The following is a 21,417-nucleotide window of genomic DNA, read 5'->3' on the forward strand; positions in this document are numbered from 1 at the left end:
GTGTCCTCGCCCCTACTCTGGCATCTTCTCCATGCTCCTGACCTTTGCCTTCCCTGCAAAAACAGAAGGCGTTTACTTGCACTGTAGGTCAGTCAGCAAGCTCTACAATTTATCAAGACTGAAAGCAAAGACAAAAACACATCGCGTCCTGATCAGAGAACTCCTCTACACTGATGATGCCGTGCTAGTCACTCACATAAAAACTCAGCTGCAACGCCTCGTGGACTGTCTCCCCGTGCTTGTAACTTGTTCTTGACTAGCAGTGTGAAGGAAATCGTGGTCGTGGGACAAGGTGTTGCATTACTGCCCCTGATCTCTCTCTAAATTAAACCCCACGGGAAGTGGTTAGCAAATTCTGCTATCTTGGGTCCAGTGTGACTATCTGTCCCTTGATGCAGAGCTCAATTCCTGCAGGGAAAGCAGCTACCACCTTTGGCCGACTTGCAAAATGCTCATGGGATGACACCAAGTTGACACTTAGGACCAAGCTGATGGTTTATAAGGCCTGTGTTCGCAGCACTTTGCTGTATAAATGTGAAACATGGGTGGCTTACAGCTGCTAGGAAAAGGAGCTCAATAATTTCCATCTTCACTGTCTACAGCACATTAGGCGTTTATCCTCGCAGGACAAAGGCACAAATGCGGCAGTTGTCTCAAAGGCAGAACTCCCAAGTCATTTGGCACTAATCAAATGAAGGCGGTTTCGGTGGATCGGATGCGTCTGCGGTGTGGAAGATGGTCGCATACCTGAGGACCTTCTGTGTGGTGAGTTAGCTGGGGCCAGATGACCAGTGAGATGCCCAAAGCTCCGCTTCAGGGATGCTTGCAAGTGTGAAAAAGGCTCTGAATGTTGACTCACACTTGGGAGTCACTAGCTGGTGAAAGAGGGAAATGGCACCACATCCTGTGGACTGGTGCGTCCAGTGCCATGATGACCAGTTGCCAAAACAGCTTGGCAACGGGCTCCAATATTGTAAACAACAGCTCACTTGGCAGCTTCATGTGCAGAGCTTGTGGCAGCAGCAGCAGCCTCTCCAGGATTGGCTTTCACAGCCATCAACAAAAGTGCACCAAGAGAAGACACCCATCTAAATGGATTCTTTGCTGCATGTCCATCATTTTTCGTAGATGGAAGGATGCCAACCCATGCTGACCTACAGTGTATTAGTTTCAAAATGCTCACAAGCAAATTGCTCGCATCCTTGCTCCCTCCTATCCATGCAGTCCTTTCATATGTCCCTCCTCACACACTGATTTTCTAATCCTGGTCTCTTAGCCATACACAAGAATCCACCCACTAATTATAGCAGTGCTTCCCCCCCCCCCTCCTCCCTAATGCATCTTTCTTCCCCTATCAAAGCATCCTTTTAGAACTATGTAAATTTTATTTCAAGGGCACTCTTGTGTATAATACTAACATTGTGTTAAATTTGTACAGCAGTATACAGTGTTTGTGAACTCACTTGCAGTTTTAGAGCAAAAGGAGGAAGGAGGTGTTTTCCCTCCCAGGCAGATGTGTTAACTTGAACCATTGTTGCTGAACCAGTTCTGTGCAACCTGCGAGTTTTGTATTGATTGTCTTGAGGCAAATTTAGGTTGGGATCCCAAAAGATTGGTGTCTCTTCTATTCAAAGCTTGTTTAAGTGTCAATGAAGATGTGGATGGAGTGTGGTATAGTAGCTTGGGAGGGTGGCAGAGTGAAATATTGTCCTCAAGTAATGTCCGCTGTGACTCATTTGGGAACATGTTTGCCTCTGAGTCAGAAGGTCAGGAGTTAAATCCCACTCCAGAGATTTGAGCACATAATGTAGGCTGACACTTCAGTGTAATGCTGAGGGAGTGCTGCATTGTCAAGTTCTGCCATTTGTTTGAGACAAAAACCAAGGCCTCATTCTCCTTTTTCAGTTCAAGATTTTATCCAAAGAGCAGAGGGTCTGTGTAATGAGTTCTGGTGTGCTGGCTGATATTTATCCCTCAATTAGCATTTTTAAAAAAAATTATCTGGTCATGTATCTCACTGCTGCTGTGTGCAAATTAGCTGTTGCATTTCCCTACATTACTGCATTGCCCACACTTCACACAAAAATAATTCATTGTCTGTGACGTGCTTCGCACTGTCGTGATGTGAAAAGTGCTATATAAATGCAAGTCCTTTCCTAACTGCAAGAGCTCCCCTTTGGCCTTCATTAGGCAGATGCTTCTGTTGCAGCATCAGAGCTTCTATTCAGAGTACAGAGAGCTGGTTTGAACTTGCATTGGGAGTGTTTTTCTCACATAAGGGCATTAAACCTTAAACATGCAGAATTGGGGTTGTGATACTTCAAGTTTCACTGGCATATGACCGTTAACCTTTTCTTTGGGAGAAATTGAATTTATTGCAGCTTCAGGATATTCCAAAGTATCTCGCATCAAATAGATTACTTTTGAAGTACAGTCACTGTTCTATAACAAAATACAGCAAATGTAACCAAATGCATAACAAGATCCCATGAACAGCCAACTCCCACTTTGGAATCTATTACACCCAACTGGAAAGATCAACAGGGCCTTGGTTTAATATCTTATCGCAAAGACTGCACCATATAGCACTGAAGTGTCGTTCAGCCTAGATTGTGTTCAGATGTGGATGGGGTGTGAAACTACAGCACTGTCGCTGTGATCCGAGCCAAATTAACGCTTTTCTCTGTCTTGGTAAAGAAATTGTTTGCACTGAAACAAAATTCCTTTTATTTATTATATTTTACTTAAACTTTGCCTATGTCCATTTTTCAAATGCATAGAATCAATCCTGAATTCTAGCCAAGTTCCAGAAATAAAACTGACATTATTCTATGTATTTGATCAGGGGTTAGAAATTAGATATTCCACAGATATTCCATATTGTACTATGGTTCTAATCTGCATCTGAAATTTATAGACCACAATGAATGAGTCAATTTGCTGTCCTCATCGTTCCTGGCCATTTGATGCCATTTGACTGTAGCCCAAGAATATTGTACTGGTTGCCTCACTGCTAGCCACATTTAATATAAGCTATTTTTCCCCTACACAAAGAAATGGCAAACCATAATTCCCTTCATAAGCATCTTCTCTGGATATATCTATTTGGGCACCTTTTTCCCTATTTCTCTACAGCACTGGCATCATTATAATGGAGCTTTTGGTAACTTTGCAGCTTAATCCTGAAATATAGCCCTGTTATCAGAACTTCTTGGATATTTCCTTACTGTCCCAACTCAGTAATACCATAAAGAAGTCTTAAGTTTCTGGCTGTCACTTCTGAAACAATGCATTGAGTTTAAAGAATGATCTGATTTGCTTGTGAAAGAAAAAAATATTGCATTTATACACAGCCTTTTCTGTTTTCTGGGCATCATACCATGATCTTGCAACTCGGAGGCAAATGCTACCTACTGACAAATAATGTTGGTTGCAGTTGGATTTATTTTCATTTATATAAAATAAGTCTTGTGTCATAGCACTACATCCTCTATGTTGTTGATCTTGCAAATATTTGTCACCATGACCTAAACAGAATCAAAGCACTCGGATCCCAAAAATACTAATACTGGCTAATTTGAAGCTTCTCTACAGAGTGTCTTCAGTTTATGCATAATTTTAGTTCTGGTGCTACTTTGTAATTTTGAAAAGATTTGAAGTAGTTGGCAGCTACTATATAGTTAAAGGATGAAAGGTACATTTTGTTCAAAGTCAGATGTCTTGTCCAGAAAAATCTGCTGTGATGTTTGTTTTTAAAAGCTGGCCTTTTGTACCCGAGAGGAAACCTGTCACGCCTGTTTTCCTTGCTGTCAGCCTGTTTGGTGACTGCACTGACTGGCTAGAGCCTCCTGCCTTCCTGAGCAGCTCCATGGGTTGCAGGGGAGACTGTGACTATAGACTGGCTTAATTTGCAATGTGTCCAGGCAGAACTAAATTCTGCTTATGGGGAAATGTTGAAATAAATTAAACTAAGGTGCCATCAGACTAATTCCTGGCTCCATGTCAGCTCAGTGTAGCATTCTTGCCTCTAACTCAAAGTTGTGAGTTTGTGGCCCACTCCGGGGACTTGAACTCGTACGTAACCCGGGCTAATGCAGAACTGCAGGAGTACTACACTGTTGGAGGTTCACTTGTTTGGATCAGGCATTAGACCTGGGCCCCGTCTGCTTGCTCTCTTGGATGCAAAAGATCCCATTGCACTCTCTGAAGGAGAGCAGGGGAGTTCTTCCCGATGTCCTGCCCAATATTTATTCCTCAAACAACACTTTTCTTAATGACCACAAAATTTTTTTTTTTATCACATTGCTGTTTTTGGGACTTTGCTATGTGCAAATTGTATGCTGCAATTCTACATTACAGCAATGACTATATTTCAGAAGTAGTTTATTGATTATAAAGTGCTTTTGGGATGTCTGGAGGTCACTATGAATGCAAATCTTATTTTTAAATTCCAAAATAAGAGCTTGGGAATAGTTTCTTGATCTTGTTTTATTTCTTGTAAAATTATTAAAAGGCTTCTGATTTGTAAGGAATTTTACAGGCTATTTTGATCCAGCAAATCTGTTTCTTCCAACAGATCCAAGTACCATGTCCTTCCTTGAAGGGATTGGATCTATTTTGTTAATAGCTAGCAGGAGGCAAGTAATCTCTTCCAAGAATAGAAACTCTGCAATTTTTCTTCAACTCCTTGAAGCGAATAAGGGATGTAAACATCTGGCCATTGTTGAACCTATTCCATTTGCGTTTATAGAATCATAGAATGCTTACAGCATAGCAGGAGGCCATTTGGCCCTTTGTGCCAGCTGTCTGAGATCAACTCACCTGGTCCCACTCCCCTCCCTTTTTCTCGTAGCCCTGCAGTCAAATTATCTTTGAAGGCCTTTGTTGAATCTGCCTCCACCATCCCGTCAGGCAAAGCGTTCCAGATCTTAATCACTAGCTATTAAAAAAAAAACACTCCGCTGTTCTTTTGCCATTAACTTAAATTGGCGTCCTCTGATTTTCGACCCTTCTGCAGTGGGAACAGTTTCTCCATATCTACTCTGTCCAGACCCCTCATGATTGTGAACACCTCTTCAAATCTCCTCTTAATCTTCTCTTTTTGAAGAGAACAACCCCAGCCTCTCCAATCTATCCACTAACTGAAGTCATCCCATCCCTGGGACTATTCTCATGAATCTCTTCTGCACCCTCTCTAATGCCTGAACATCCTTCCTTAAAGTGTGGTACCCAAAATTGGACCCAATACTCCAGATGAGGCTGTAACCAAAATAACATAACCTACAGAATAACAAGTTTAACTTTGTCTTGCAAAATCTCTTTATCTTCAATTTTGTAAATAAAAATTGCATCTGCATTCACTTTTTTTCTTCAACTTGTTATGTCCATATTTTAAGGGAAAATGTGCTCTAATCAGATCTCCCATCAGTGTATGCTCTACAGTGCCAGTACTGCCAGGAGGATGTAATTACAAGTTTACCTGGGCCATTGTTACAAATGTGAAGATGGGAATTTTTAATACATATATAAAACAAGGACAGTATATATGACTTTAAACTGGGGACAGGATTTGTCTCAATGACCTGGTCCAATTACGAACATAGGAATTAGGAGCAGAAATAAACCATTCAGCCCCTCGAGCCTGCTTCAATAAGATCATGGCTGATCTGTTTGGGATTCGAATTCCACACTCCCATCAACCCCCGATAATCTTTGATTACCTTATCTAACAAGAATCTCTCTACCTCCACCTTAAAAATATTCAATGACTCCACCTCCACCACCTTCTGTGTTCCAAAGTCACACAACCCTCAGAAAAATATTCTCATCCCTGTCCTAAAAGGGCGACCCCTAATTTTACGACAGTGCCTCCTAGTTCTGGACTTGCCCACAAGAGGAAACATCCTTTCCACATCCCTCTTGTCAAGACCATTCAAGATCTTTCATACTTCAATCAAGTCTCCTCTCACTCTTTTCTAAACGCCAGTGAAAACAAGCTCAGTCTGTCCAACCTTAAATAAAGAGACCAAAACTGTACACAGTATTTGAAATGTGGTCTCACCAATACCCTGTATAATTATCCCCACCCTGTAGTGTTACTTGTGAAAATCCATTTGAACTTGACTCTGTGTAATGACACAGGAGATTGGCTAGTTTCCTTTCCCCATTGAAATCAATTAATGAAAACTATTCAGTTATAGCTTGTACATTTATGTGTACAGTGTGAAGGTTTTAATCTTTTGTGGGGTCTTCCTGCACTCTGCACTTCCCATAGCTGAAAGAATGCCCTAGGCAATATCTTCTAATCTGTCTTTTGTGACCTCTGCTCGCTGCATTTTCTGTGATGCTGCCTTTCAGAGATAACACTGCCTCACAATGGTACTTGTTCAATACATACTGTATTGTTCCACCTTGAGACAACAGGGAAAATGCAAACAGTTTGTTAAATCTGTTTATTTTCCATCCCAGTTGCATGTGCTTGAATCTGCTGTTGTGAAAGTTGTCCTGATTAAAAAGTTTCAAACAGGAATGTGCTTACAAGTTAATCATTGCACAATATCAGTGAGAAGGAGTTGATTATTCTACAGGTAACCTCTGGTAATGTCCTTGCTTATGATGGCCAAAGAATTTTTTTTTTCCGAACGCAACCCATCAATAAGAATAGTGCAAACATGACGGTGTTTATTTTCATTGTTAACAGTCACCAGGCTTCTGAGGAACAAGTTTGGATGCCTTATCTAATGTATGAATGTTGCCAAGCATGCATTTAGCCACATGTTTTTTTTTAAACCCGACAAAATCCGTTTGCATGCTTCCCTCGTTTCATGCCACCCTCTTCCACAAAGCCAGGCAAACTCAATGAGAATGTGGAACTCAATCCCACGTGGAGAGTAGAGGTGAATAGCACAGATGCATTTAAGCGGAAGCTAGAAATGTACATGAGGGAGAAAGGAATAGAAGGAAATGTTGAAGTAGTAAGGTGGGAGGAGGCTTATGTGGAGCATCTTCTTTGGCCTCCTTATCTCGAGAGACAATGGGTAAGCGCCTGGAGGTGGTCAGTGGTGTGTGGAGCAGTGCCTGGAGTGGCTACAAAGGCCAATTCTAGAGTGACAGGCTCTTACACAGGTGCTGCAGAAAAATTTGTTTGTCGGGGCTGTTACACAGTTGGCTCTCCCCTTGCGCCTCTGTCTTTTTTCCTGCCAACTACTAAGTCTCTTCGACTCGCCACACTTTAGCCCCGCCTTTATGGCTGCCCGCCAGCTCTGGCGAACGCTGGCAACTGACTCCCACGACTTGTGATCAATGTCACAGGACTTCATGTCGCGTTTGCAGACGTCTTTAAAGCGGAGACATGGACGGCCGGTGGGTCTGATACCAGTGGCGAGCTCGCTGTACAATGTGTCTTTGGGGATCCTGCCATCTTCCATGCGGCTCACATGGCCAAGCCATCTCAAGCGCCGCTGACTCAGTAGTGTGTATAAGCTGGGGATGTTGGCCGCCTCGAGGACTTCTGTGTTGGAGATACGGTCCTGCCACCTGATGCCAAGTATTCTCTGGAGGCAGCGAAGATGGAATGAATTGAGATGTCGCTCTTGGCTGGCATACGTTGTCCAGGCCTCGCTGCCATAGAGCAAGGTATTGAGGACACGGGCTTAATACACTCTGACTTTTGTGTTCCATGTCAGTGCGCCATTTTCGCACACTCTCTTGGCCAGTCTGGACATAGCAGTGGAAGCCTTTCCCATGCGCTTGTTGATTTCTGCATCTAGAGACAGGTTACTGGTGATATTTGAGCCTAGGTAGGTGAACTCTTGAACCACTTCCAGAGCGTGGTCGCCAATATTGATGGATGGAGCATTTCTGACGTCCTGTCCCATGATGTTCGTTTTCTTGAGGCTGATGGTTAGGCCAAATTCATTACAGGCAGCCGCAAACTTGTCGATGAGACTCTGCAGGCACTCTTCAGTGTGAGATGTTAAAGCAGCATCGTCAGCAAAGAGGAGTTCCCTGATGAGGACTTTCCGTACTTTGGACTTCGCTCTTAGATGAGCAAGGTTGAACAACCTGCCCCCTGATCTTGTGTGGAGGAAAATTCCTTCTTCAGAGGACTTGAACGCATGTGAAAGCAGCAGGGAGAAGAAAATCCCAATAAGTGTGGGTGCGAGAACACAGCCCTGTTTCACGCCACTCAGGATAGGGAAGGGGTCTGATGAGCCACCATGTTGAATTGTGCCTTTCATATCGTCATGGAATGAGGTGCTGATACTTAGTAGCTTTGGTGGACATCCAATCTTTTCTAGTAGTCTGAAGAGCCCACGTCTGCTGACGAGGTCAAAGGCTTTGGTGAGATCAATGAAAGCAACGTAGAGGGGCATCTGTTCGCGGCATTTCTCCTGTATCTGACGAAGGGAGAACAGCATGTCAACGGTCGATCTCTCTGCATGAAAGCCACACTGTGTCTCAGGGTAGATGCGCTTGGCCAGCTTCTGGAGCCTGTTTAGAGCGACTCGTTCAAAGACTTTCCCCACTATGCTGAGCAGGGAGCATAAACACCAGCATAGACCTGATAGGCTGAATGGCTTGTTTCTGTCCTGTGTAATTATACATGTTAAAAATCTTTTCAAACTACTACATCGGTATACTGGATGTGCTTCTGCACCCTTTTGAATAACCTAACTACAGATAAAATAATCTGCTTCAGTGGCTCGCAACAAAGGTGGTACAACAACTATGGAAACCGATAGTTGCAAATCTGCATTTTCTGGTGCTCTGAGGGTGGCATTGCAGTGTATATTGTGGGAATATGAATTTACCAATCTGTGGGATGAAAGCATGAAATTCAACCAATTCATGAGTTCTGCAAGCACTACAATAATGGAGTGCTTACTGTTTCAAGTATTTGGAACTGATGCACAGAAGCGTGATTGGGTGTGATTATTGCTCATGTGTCTTCATTAGTGTAGTACTATAGTTAGAATTGAAAGTGCAGGTGGTTGTGATGTATGTGCTGAAATATAAACAAGTTAGTTGGAATCTCCTGAGGAGATGCGATCCACTCATTTCTCCAAACAGAAGGCTGGCTAGTTACAATATTTGCCTTTTCCATTGTATCTTTGAACCATCTGTTGCTATGCACTTGGATCGGTGCTGTGATTTCTGAGGTACATCTTGAAACTTAATTGTATGTTCTAATGAATACAAGCAGTTCTTCCGGTAAGTGTATGTCCATATACCAGTTCTTTGTGATTCTTAAAAAAAAAAAAAAATATGGAATAGATGGGACGTTCACGCAATAATGAATGCAAAGACATCTTGTTATTTGGCTTGATGCAATTGATTTACTCAGTTTCTGTAACAGTAAGCCTCCTTGTTGCGTTGAATATCCATTCAGTCTTGTGTTTTGTATAATCAAAGTAGAAATAAACTGATGTCTTACAATTAGAGCCTTTTTAAAAATGCACTACACATAGGCTGGACGTGGGTTTGTTTCTGAAATTTCCCATGCATTGAGTTTTTAACTTCTAGCTGTGCCTCTATCAAATGCCAAACGCTTCTCAGCGTAAAGGGGAATTGGATGGAAGAGTCATGGACTTGCATTGGCAGAGGACATAAGGGAGAAAGCTAAACCTGTTCAAGTTGTTTACACTGAAATTCAAACGTCAGTGTTTTGAGTGGGTCTGCTGATGCTGTACTCGGCACTGATCTGTGCATTTCTAATGCTTGTAATGGCTATGAGCCATGCATTCCGTATTTGCTTTGTTGCCGGAATGTCCTCCGAATTACTAGCATTCTGGACCCACCCATTGCATTCTTTCTTGTGCTGAAGCAGAGATCTGGTAAATACCACAACTAATTGGAATGGAAGGGGAAATGAGTAATTACAAATGTCATCTCGATTGTTTGCTTGACAAAAGCAAAAACTCAAACGTACATGTGATTTGTGGGTGGGTGGGAATAAAATCTTGCCGTTTTATCAACAGAATCTTAGATTTGCCAGACCTTCTGACAATTAAGTTTAAAAACTAACCCAGTCGTGTTCAAGATGAAGCTAAATTTGGCTATGAAGCTTCTGTATCTCGGTACATCCATTTTGTGTTGACATATACAGTAATATCCATGTGCATGTCAGTTGAGTGGGTGCAGGATGTTTTATCAAAACCCATGTGTATAATAAATATATATTAAATTCAATTGTCAAACATGGGAGGGGAAATTTGAATTTATTAACAACCATGTCCTTTCCTACGTACCCATTTAGGCTAATAGCGTACTGGTAATGGGTCATGTAGTGACTTAAGCAGTATATTTAAAGGAGTGCATCAGAATAAATTTAATGTGAGAATCTAATTTGTAAAAAATGGTTTTCTTGGAGCCATGGTCAATGCAACTCTTTCACCATACTGCTAGCACAGGTGCAATGAGTTGGAACAGCCTCCTTCTGTCTCATTCTCTGTGCTGTATTGAAAGAACATACTGCAATCTTTAATAAGTACTTGATACCACAATAGAATATAACTTGACCAGATCGCTAATATACAAGTATTGAGTTAAGGAAATAAGTTTGTGTTATGATACTGGATATAGGTACAATAGCACTAATTTTGAGAGATTCACAAGTGCTCTTAAATTTTATTTGAAAATGTGCATTCTTAAAAAATGAGCACTGCTCTGTAATTAGTCAGATTCACACTCTTGTTTAGGACTGTTGTTCCTTGCCAGGTGCTTGACAAAGTAATGCCCCATTAAAAGACCATCATTGTTAGCTGTGTGATTAATAATTATAGCTAGCAGAGACCTGCAAAGCATTTGTGGTCAAATTAGTATCTTGCAAAAGTACTTCTTTAAATACAGTATTTTTAGTTATTTCCAAGTGTGTTGGCGATCATCAAACAGAATCAGTGTTGGAGGATCGGACATTCTGGCAGAAGAGGGAAATGGCGACACATCCTGTGGACTGCTGTGCACTACCACGAGACCAGTTGCTACAGCACCAACGTCAAAAACAAGAACTCTCAGCGTCATTTGGCAGCTTCACGTGCAGCACTTGTGGCAGAACCTGCCTCTCAAGGATTGGCCTTCACAGCCATTAGCAAAAGGTGTGCACCAAGAGAAGGCACCCCACTTAAATAAATTGTTTGCTGTGTCTCCATCATCTTTCGTAGATGGAAGGATGCCAGCCAGTTGTTTCACCAATGACTTGCACAGGATCAAAACTCTTCACTCTGGAAAAAGCTACATAAAGCTGTCCGTATGTAAAAATAGGTCTAGGAATATAAATGTTTACAAGAATCTGGCCTTGTGGATTGTTCATAGTCATAGAATATGAAAGTCTAATTTGGAACTCGTTTCTGCTGAGTTGAAAAGGTAAGCTTACGTCAGATGGGCTCAATATTATTCATGGTCTAAACTGATTGCCCTTGAAATCTGTCTGTTGTAATTTCAGCATCTATCACCGGGGAGAAAAACCCAGCTTCCCAACTACCAATCTTGTTCCTTGACAAAGTCCTTGTTTAGGATTCAAGTTTCTTAGCAGAAGTTAAAGGGAGCCCAACAACAATGTTACTGTGGCTGGAGAGATTGTGTCTGTGAAGAATGGGGTGGGATTCTTCCTTGAAGTTAAGTTTGTGCGGTGGCATGTCCATTGGAATTGGACTTTGTAGAAACTCTAGAGGGTATAGACTGTTAGCATCTATAGAAACAACACTGGTGTATTTTTTTTAAATTCACTTGATTAGCTTTTCTAAAACTTTCTTTCAATTCTAGTGAATCTTCATTTTTATCACAAGGAATAGCTTTTGAATAATTTGTATCAAATAATTGTTCCAACCATTTTGCCACTCTTAACCAATTCTATCATCTCATCCATCGCTTCCATGCCATGCTTCCCATGCCATTCTTGTCACCCCATCTCTCATGGAAACAACCTCCAACCAGGGTACCTTTATTGGGTTCTCTTTAACTTCCGCTTTTTTTTTTCTCAACCAACTCCCCCATGCCGTCACCATTAGTCTTTGGCAGCCACGTGTATCACGTGCTCCAGTCCCTTCGTGCACCCCACATGTGCCAGGCACTGCCCACCAAATAAACACACGAGCAGATGTGTCCCTTAAGCAGTCTGGATAGACAAAAACTGAGTATTATTACAGGTAATTTTGCTGTGAATGTTGGAGTAATTGCTTTAAACTTAGGTTGTGGTAGGTAAAGCCAAAAGTAAACAGGAGCAATGGGCATTCACAAGAAAAATTGCTGTGTGCTTTTATTTTTAAATCTCAGCATGTCCTGTTCCTCCAACTCCTCCTTGCACCCATGCATTCAAACTCATCCCAGGTGCCTATTGGCTCAGCATGATTTTCCAGTGAGTATAACAGATTGGGAAGATTCCAGTTTTGCTTCTCAGTTGATCATGAGTTTGCTAATTTCAGCTGGGGTGGGGATAAAGGGTTCAGCATTCACAGGCTGAAAAGTAAAATTAGCCAAGGTTCCTGTTTCTTGCAGCAATGCAAGTGAGTCATACTCAAGGCTCATGCTTGAATGCGTACAAAAGCAAGCTATTGGAGGGTGGCCAGTGCTTGTGCAAGCTCAGGGAGTACTGAACAGCTGCAGAAGAGGGAGGGAATTTTCTTTTGGGATGGGTAGAAGTTAACTATACATTGAGTGCAATTTATGTTTGAACAAAATTTAAACAGAAATTTGGGGACTAGTTCAGTATCATCAGCCTAGTTAGAGAATATGATTGCCTCTGTGCAGTGAACTTGTTTGTGTTCCTATCTGTTGCAAAACATTCTCTTAGATGCAGCTGTGTATGTCTTGGATGGTTTAAGAACAGTCAGTTAACTGACCTGTTTATCACCAGTGGATGGGACAATGGGTTGACTACAATGTATAACTGATCGGAAAAAAATACTTGCCTCTGCCAAGCAATTCATAACTAGAGCACTGCTGATAAATCTGTGTATTTCTAATATTCTCAAAAGACTGCAGCATAGTTTTTGCCTGTCAGATTTCACTCAAGTGGTAAAAAATGTGGCTTTTATGAATGGAGCCATACATTACACAAGTAGATCTATATATTGTTCCTCTAAACAGAACATCTGCTTTAAAAGGGAAGTTGTATTTTTTTCAGGATCTTTGTTTATTGTTGAACGTAACCTCAAAATATACAGTGACAGCAGCTGAAAGAAAGCTGGAACAGGATCCGTCCGAGGTTCTGATGGAGCAATTTTATCAGAAACCTGAGATTTGATTACAGACTCATAACTTTACTAGATGTTGAGAATATGCGCCAAGTAGCCTGTGAATATTGCTAAAGATTGAGGGGAGGAAATTCTGGGAGATTACTTCTATACCTCCATGTATTTCTATCTCAGTGTTGTTGTGTAATACTTGTTTTGAAATGCTGTCAAGTTAATTCTCTCATGGGAGACCTGCTATTTTGCATTTTGGATCATTATGGGAGGGAGAGCATCTGTGTCTGCAGCAGCTCCACTCATCTTTTGTGGAGGACTTGCCTCTCTTTATGCTGGCCGGAGTCCAGCCCTGGAAAACTCTGTCTACAAACATACAAAATTGACAGACAGGAAAAGACCTGCTGATCCATATAGCCTGCCCCACACCATGATGGCTGAAGCATCATGACTAGACATGTCTACCCCCATCACACACACCCTTCAGCCCCCCCCCCCCCACTCCCCCCTCCCCTGCAGCTATGTAATCTGCTGAAGCAAAAAGAACAGAGAAAAAATGGGCCAGTGAGGGAAAAAATATTGTAGAAAATCCCCCTCCAACCCCCTCAGGCAATCTAACTCATAAGCTGAGTATGCAGCAGTATCTGGTCTATATTCATGGAAGCACTTGGATGGCATATATATGACACATTCCTCGCTTCTTCACATTGACATAAGAAAGCTAGTTAACAGAGCACAAGTCACCCATCTATGGTAGAATGTTTCAATGTTTGCTGCAGCAAGATATTTAAATTTTTCTTAAATTTGGTGACCTGCAGTTATGCTGACAAATGTTGGCAATTGAGAATTAAGTTTAATTTTAACCCTACTCTAATCCTGTTTCCCAAGTTGTGATTGCATTTACCTGGTGTTACTCTGAGCTGGGTAATCCTACTTATTGCTGGCTGATAGAAAGCATTGCTGTACAAAGAGCAAAACTTTGTCGTCTTCTCCCTACTGCTGCACCCTGTGTTTATGTATATTTTCCATAACAAGTGGCATGACAACATGGTACAGTTAGCGATGACTAACAAGGAAATAAATATCATAAGATCAACTGTGGTTGTACAGAATACCAATAGGTTGCCGCATTTCTGCATGTGCTCCAGTAAGTTTAATGCCTTGCATATGAGAGATTGCCTGGAATTCAATGACATTGCGTTTTCCCACGGGCAAAGAAATGGGGTGTACTATTTTGCTGAGAATATTATGGAAACTGCTTTTTAAATTCAGAATGTTCTTTTATTTTGCATTATAAATGTTACAATCCGATTTAAACATGACAATTAAGTGGTGATAGGGATGGAGCAAATGTTCCCCAAATCCACTGGTGCAAGCCTTCAGAAATTAAGGGTCGATTTTTTTCTGAAACTTGCCAAAAGGGACTATGAAATTCCATTACTGAGTAGCTGTAGACTTTGTAGAGCCTTAACCTGCAGAAGAAAATTCTCATCCTTTTGTTTTCAGATCCCTCCATGGCCTCACCCCTCCCTATCTCTAATCTCCGCCAGCCCCACAGCCCTCCAAGATATCTGTGCTCCTTTAATTCTGGCCACTTGTACATCCTGATTTTAATCGTTTCACCATTGGAGGTCGCGCCTTCAGTTGTCTAGGCCCCAAGCTTTGGAGTACCTTCCCTACAACTCAATCTTTCCATCTCTTTCCTCCTTAAAGATACAAAACTAGGTGGGAATGTGTGTTGAGGAAGAAGCAAAGCGGCTTCAAGGGGATTTGGACAGACTTAGTGAGTGGGGCAAGAATGTGGCTGATGGAATATAATGTGTAAAAATGTGAGGTTATCCACTTTGATGGGAGGAATAGATGTGCAGAGTATTTCTTACGAGATTAGAAAGTGTAGATGTACAAAGGGTCCTGGGTTGTCCTTATTAAGTTACCAAAAGCTAACGTACAGGTGCACCAAGCAATTAAGAAGGCTAATGGTATGTTGGCCTTTATCGCAAGAGGATTTGACTACAGGAGTAGTGAAGTGTTGCATCAATTGTGTAGAACCTTGGTTAGACTGCACCTGGAGTACTGTGTGCAGTTTTGGTCCCCTTGCCTTAGGAAAAATATTATTGCCATAGAGGGAGTGCAACGAAGGTTCACCAGACTTGTTCCTGGGATGGTGGGACTGGCCTATGAAGAGATTGGGGAAACTGGGCCTGTATTCTCCAGAGTTTTGAAGAATGAGAGATGATCTCATTGAAACCTACAAAATACTGAAAGGGATAGACAAGGTAGATGCAGGTAAGATGTTTCCCCTGGTTGGGGAATCTAGAACTAGGGTGCACAATTTGAAAATAAGGGGGAAACCACTTGGGACAGAGATGAGGAGAAATTTCTTTACTCAGAGGGTTGTAAATCTTTGGAATTCTCTACCCCAGAGGACTGTGGAAGCTCAGTCATTGAGTATGTTTAAAGCAGAGTTTGACAGATTTCTAAATGCCAATGACATAACGTGATATGGGAATAGTGTGGCGAAAAGACATTGAAGTGGATGATCAGCCATGATTGTATTGAATGGTGGAGCAGGTTCGATGGGCTGAATGGACTAATCCTTCTATGTTCCAAACCTACCTATTTGACCAAGCTTTTGATCATCTGACATATCTCCATTTGTGGCATGATGTCATACGTTGTTTCATAATGCTTCTGAAAAGCACCTTGGGATGTTTTATTACATTAAAGGTGGTATATAAATATAAGTTGTTAACAGCTACAAGTATAGGTAAGCTTTCTTGAAGTATCTCCCTAGTCAATCAGCTTGTTCAACCCTGTTTTCCTTCTCTATACTGCATGTAGGTCAACAGTATTGAAGATAAAGAATGTCTTGCATTCATATAGTGGCTTTCAAGACTAAAGGTACCCCAAAGCACTTCACAACTGATGAAGTACTCTTGAAATGTGATCACTATTGTAGGAAATGTGGCAGCCAATTTCTGCACAACGAAGTCCTAGAAACAGCAATGTATTAATGACCCAATAATATGTTAGTGCTATTAATTGAGGTACAAATATTGGCCAGGTCACTGGAAAGATCTCCCCTGCTCCGCTTCAAGATAGTACCATGGGATCTTTTATGTCCACCTGAAAGGGCAGACAGGGCCTTGGGTCAACACCTTATCTAAAAGCCAGCACCTCCAACAATGCAGCACTCCCTCAGCACTACATTTGTGTCAGTCTAAATCATGTGCTCAAGTCTCTGGAGTGGGACTTGAACCCACAACCATCTGACGGAGTCAAGAGTGGTACCCACTGAGCCACGACTTGGGTGAATCTAGCTAGCATGTTTAAACGCCTTGTCCACCCACTTGCGACACCTCAACACTGCAATCTCATCAGACTATTCAGTGATTTCAGAGCTATGGATGGAACACCCTGACTATCAATGCCCAAAAGAACCTGGCAAGTAATGAGGAAAGGCCATTTCAGCCATTCAAAACCAGAAGCACACCAAATCAGTTCCACAATTTCCATTATCATAGAAATTAGTCTTGGTAAAAATAAATTTTGCTGACTTTTTATTCTTTGGGATTTGGGCTTTGCTGTCAAAGCAAGCATTTTATTGCCCATCTCTAATTGCCCTTGTGGTGGTAGTGAGCCACCTTCTTGAACTGCTGCAGTCTGTGCTGTAGGTAGGGAATTCCTGGATTTTGACCCAGCAATGGTGAAGAAACAGCGATTATAGTTACAAGTCAGGATGGTGTGTGACTTGGAGGATAACTTGCAGGTGGTGGTGGTGTTCCCATTTGCCTTCTGCTCTTGTTCTTCTAGGTGGCAAAGGAGACAGGTTTGGAAGTGTTGTCAAAGAAGCCTTGGCAAGTTGCTGCAGTATATTTTGTAGTTGATAAAGCGCACTCTATAACTGATCTCATCTGGGCACCTCAGTTATATCGTATTCATCTGCAGATTATTAACTATTCAATTTTGGACAGGAGTTGCATTTCTGGAAGTATTCCATGATTCTCCTAGGTTCGATTAAGTTGGTTTAGTCAAGTTGTGGTGTTTGGAGACATTCTTAAAAACTCATGTTGGTAGCCATGTTTCGTGTCTAATTTTAACAGCAAAGGCTAGTGACTGGAGAATAGTTTGATAGTACAACTGGAAGAGCTTGACAATGTACTATCCTTTCTGCTCCAGTTTACTAAACTGGTAGATAGATATGCAAATATGTACATGGGTTAAAACCGTGATTGTGCCCTAAGGTGTTGTCCCGAATCTTTAGCAAATTTTGAGGGTGAGAAATGGAGCGACACTAAATGAAGCCATCCCATAATTTACCCAGTGTGGACTCTGGTTACAAACTCACTTCAATGTGAAACGTGCAGAAATGAGGGGCATCCGGTTATCCTTGGATTACAATGTGCAATGCATTACAAAGACAGAAGATACTAGCGACAGTTAGCATCTGTGGAGAGATCAGAGAAGTTGACTTTTTAAGTGTAGATCCTTAGAACTGCAAGAAATGTCAAATCAGTACCATTTAGATAGTAACGCACATGCACAAAAAATGTCACGGTAAAGGGAACAATATCAGACATTTGGGACCAACAGCATGTGAATCTTAGTTTACTCTTCCCGCATTGGGTGGTTTTGTGCTTCTGAATATTTTAAAGGCCATACAGGAGATTTTTTTTTGGCAGAGCTCAGTTAAAAGATGTAGACTTCTATATTTCTTTCGGCCTGTTAGTTTCATTTTAGTTTGCAGTAAGTTCCCCATTTGAGGTCTTCTGATTGTGAGTGGCCAAGTTGAAACATGACAATGGTGGTGACATCATTTCATCCCAGTGAAGTTTGTGTCCAGGAGTCGTCTTTGGCCTCCTTGTCTCGAGAGACAATGGGTAAGCGCCTGGAGGTGGTCAGTGGTTTGTGAAGCAGCGCCTGGAGTGGCTATAAAGGCCAATTCTAGAGTGGGTATCCAGGAGTACTAATTTTTTTTTTAAAGTACAAAATTCTAAGGGTATTCATTAAGACAATTGCAGTGGCAAGTCAATAATTTGTTCATTTGCTCTAAACCTTGCTGCTTAATCTAAGCTGTCAGAATAAGCATTTTAATTAGACACCGGCAATAATAGGTATTTGTATTTAGTGAGATTTTCTGACCTTTTGTAGGTTTGTAAAAATCATTCTAAAACTGGCCCAAGTTGGCATTTTCTCACCATGATTTAACAGCAGTCTGACTTTAGCAAGACTGCTAAAATGCTGGATGCTGAAGAGTCGGCCCCTGTATTAATAACCCAAGTCAAAATGTATTTAAATAGCACTGTCTAATATTGCTCAAAAATACCTTAAAGTGCTTCACATACAATTCAATTCCTTTTGAATTTCAGCGATGTAGGTAAATTTGTCTTGGAATCTTATGTTTGAGTAGCACTTTGTGCTGTTAAATCACTTTGTACACCTAATGGAAAATTGCAAGCAGTACAGTTCGGCTGGAATAAGTTGTGCAAGTGCTGATTGCAACCAGATTTCATACTTACAAGTGGTAGTTTGAGTGCTCTCCTTCGAGTGAATTTTTGCCACTGAAAGTTGAGTGCTGCCAAACTGCAGTATATTCATGGCATACATGTCACTTTTCCATTCCAGATTCATCACACTGCACAGAATGGGGGACTGTACAAAAAGTCATTTAATCAATCCTTTGAGGAAACTCCTATGCTCGTGGCTGTGTTGACCTACATGGGTTATGGAATTCTTACGCTGTTTGGCTACCTCAGGGACTTTCTTCGGGAGTGGAAGATTGAAAAGTGTCATCATGCTACCGAACGTGAAGAGCAAAAGGTAAGGGCAGGATTTCCAAACGTTTCACCTTGTTTTATAGTAGTTTTAAAATAATGGTGCCAGATGAATTTTAAAAAGCCTCACCTCGGTTGCAGAATTACATGCTCCAGGCTGGGCCACTGATTTCATGATGAAGTCGGGCTTTTTTTATTGCGCGAGTTTCTGGATTTTTGAAATTGTTTGAGCGATAGTCCCACTTATACTTAAAGGAGGCACCCAATTTTGTACTACTTGAAGTTTTTTGTCATATTAAGATCTGTAAAAGCCTGGAAATATCTTGTAACCAAGCTGCAAGTATTTTGGTTGGTTGGCATCCTTCCATCTGTGAAAGATGGTGGACACGCGACAAACAATCCATTTAGGTGGGGTGTCTTCTCTTGGTGCACCTTTACTGATGGCAATTGTGATGGAGACCACACCTGCCAAATGGAAACCTATATTAATTTTGTCATGTGGGGCACTATTTAAACACTTACTGGACATTGAACATAACTTGTTTTAAAAAGACCACAGAGCAGTGGCTGAAAACATGGCTGCACACTGCATTCTGAAAGACCGTTACATGGAGAGACATTGGGAGTACTCCCTGATTCAATTAGTCAATAGTGATGATCAAACGACATTGAGAGTCATTGTCTGTGTAAGAGCTAGCATTCCACCCTGGCCAACTTGGGAATTAATTGAATTGTGCTCACAGTAAAGTTTTGAGGCAGAGTGCATTTTGGAAGACAAAAGAGAAGCAAGCTCTCCCTCTGTGCGAACTGCAAGTTTTAACGTCAATCAAAGACTTTACGTTCAACCCAAAACCAGTAACTGAATTCCATCTACTTCAAACCTTCTTTTTCCCCCCCGCCCCCCTTTTTTAATTCCTCCTCCTCCTCTGCATCTATTTGCGTGTGTTTATCGCATATGCATGCTAGCGTGGTTGTGTGGCATATTTTTAGTAGTTTTAACAGAGTTTTAAGGTTAAAAAACTTACACCTTTCTTGTTTAAACCTAAGAAAAGCTGTCTGGTTGATTCCATTACAATTACAATCAGAGAGCAGTGAGCAAGGGCTCACTGGGAAGCTAAAAAAACACTCTTTTAAAAGTTGAACCCTGTTACGGCCAAACAGGGAAAAGGCCAAGAGGGGAGCCCTAGACCCCTTTCTCACCTGGTCTTAACACGATCCTTGAGAGGCAGATTCTACCACAAGTACTGCACATGAAGCTGCCAAGTGACACCGAGTTGTTTTCGGCATTGGCACCCGTTGCCAAGCTGCTGTCGCCACCGGTGATCATGGTAGTGTGTGCCAGTCCACAAGATGTGTCACCATTTCCCTCTTTCGCCAGCTAGTGACTCCCGGGTGCGATAGTCGACATTTAGGGCTTTCATGTTACGCTTGGAAGCATCCTTAAAGCGGAGCTTTGGGCCCCCCACTTGTCTTCTGGCCCCAGCTACCTCACCATGCAGAAGGTCCTCGGGTATGCGACAGTCTTCCTGCAGACGTGTACGATCCACCGAAGCCGCCTCTTTTTGGTGTCAACACGCATGAGAGCTCTGCCTTTGAGAGGACTGCCACATTTGTGATTTTGTCCTGCCATGGTATACCCATTACGTGTCGCAGCCAGTGAAGATGGAAATTATTGAGCTGCTTTTCCTGGTAGCTATATGTCACACATGTTTCACAGCCATGCAGCTAGGTGCTGAGAACTCGGGCCTTATAAACCATCAACTTGGTCCTAAGGATCAGCTTCGTGTCATCCCATGCGCATTTTGAGTCTGCCAGAGGTGGTAGCTGCTTTCCCTATGTGTGTATCGAGCTCTGCATCAAGCGACAGATTGTCTGTCACTGTGGACCCAAGGTAACAAAATTTGATAACCAATGAGGTGGGGTGTTTAGTGTGATCACTGGTGGAGGTGCAACACCTTGTCCCATGACCATGGTTTTCTTGACGCTGCCAGTCAAGGAGAACAAGTTAAAGGCACGCGAGAGACAGTCCACGAGTCTTTGTAGCTGAGCTTCCGTGTGAGCGACTAATGCAGCATCATCAGTGCAGAGGAGTTCTCTGATCAGAACATGATGTGTTTTTGTCTTCGCTTTCAGCCTTGCTAGGTTGTAGAGCTTGCTGTCTGACCTAGTGTGGAAGTAGACTCCTTCCATATCTGCAGGAAGGCGAAGGTCAGGAGCATGGAGAGTAAGATGACCAGCAGAGTGGGGGCTAGGACGCAACCCTATTTCATTCCATTCTTCACTCCAAAGATTGCGACACCAACCACACTGTTAGCAGCAGCGGAGTGAAGGTGTGCTCCACGTTCAATGCTCCAAACATGATTGCACACATCAACATCCCTCTCATAAGCGTTGATGCCAAATACCAGCTCTCCATGCTGTCGCTCGAATGCTTGCTACTGACCAAAGCCTTAACAGGG

General features: G+C 42.1%; 1 protein-coding gene across 1 annotated transcript in view; it reads left to right on the plus strand.

The window, feature by feature from the left end:
• sptlc2a (serine palmitoyltransferase, long chain base subunit 2a) overlaps positions 1-21,417 on the plus strand; it is a 150,349-nt gene that overhangs the window by 21,078 nt on the left and 107,854 nt on the right. Inside the window, exon 2 of the mRNA XM_068038610.1 lies at positions 18,810-19,004. Within this exon, the coding sequence (XP_067894711.1) occupies positions 18,810-19,004 (195 nt within the window). The remainder of the gene's footprint in view (positions 1-18,809; positions 19,005-21,417) is intronic.

Source organism: Heterodontus francisci, chromosome 9 (genome assembly GCF_036365525.1).
Source record: "Heterodontus francisci isolate sHetFra1 chromosome 9, sHetFra1.hap1, whole genome shotgun sequence".
In the NCBI taxonomy this organism is placed as follows: Eukaryota; Metazoa; Chordata; class Chondrichthyes; order Heterodontiformes; family Heterodontidae; genus Heterodontus; species Heterodontus francisci.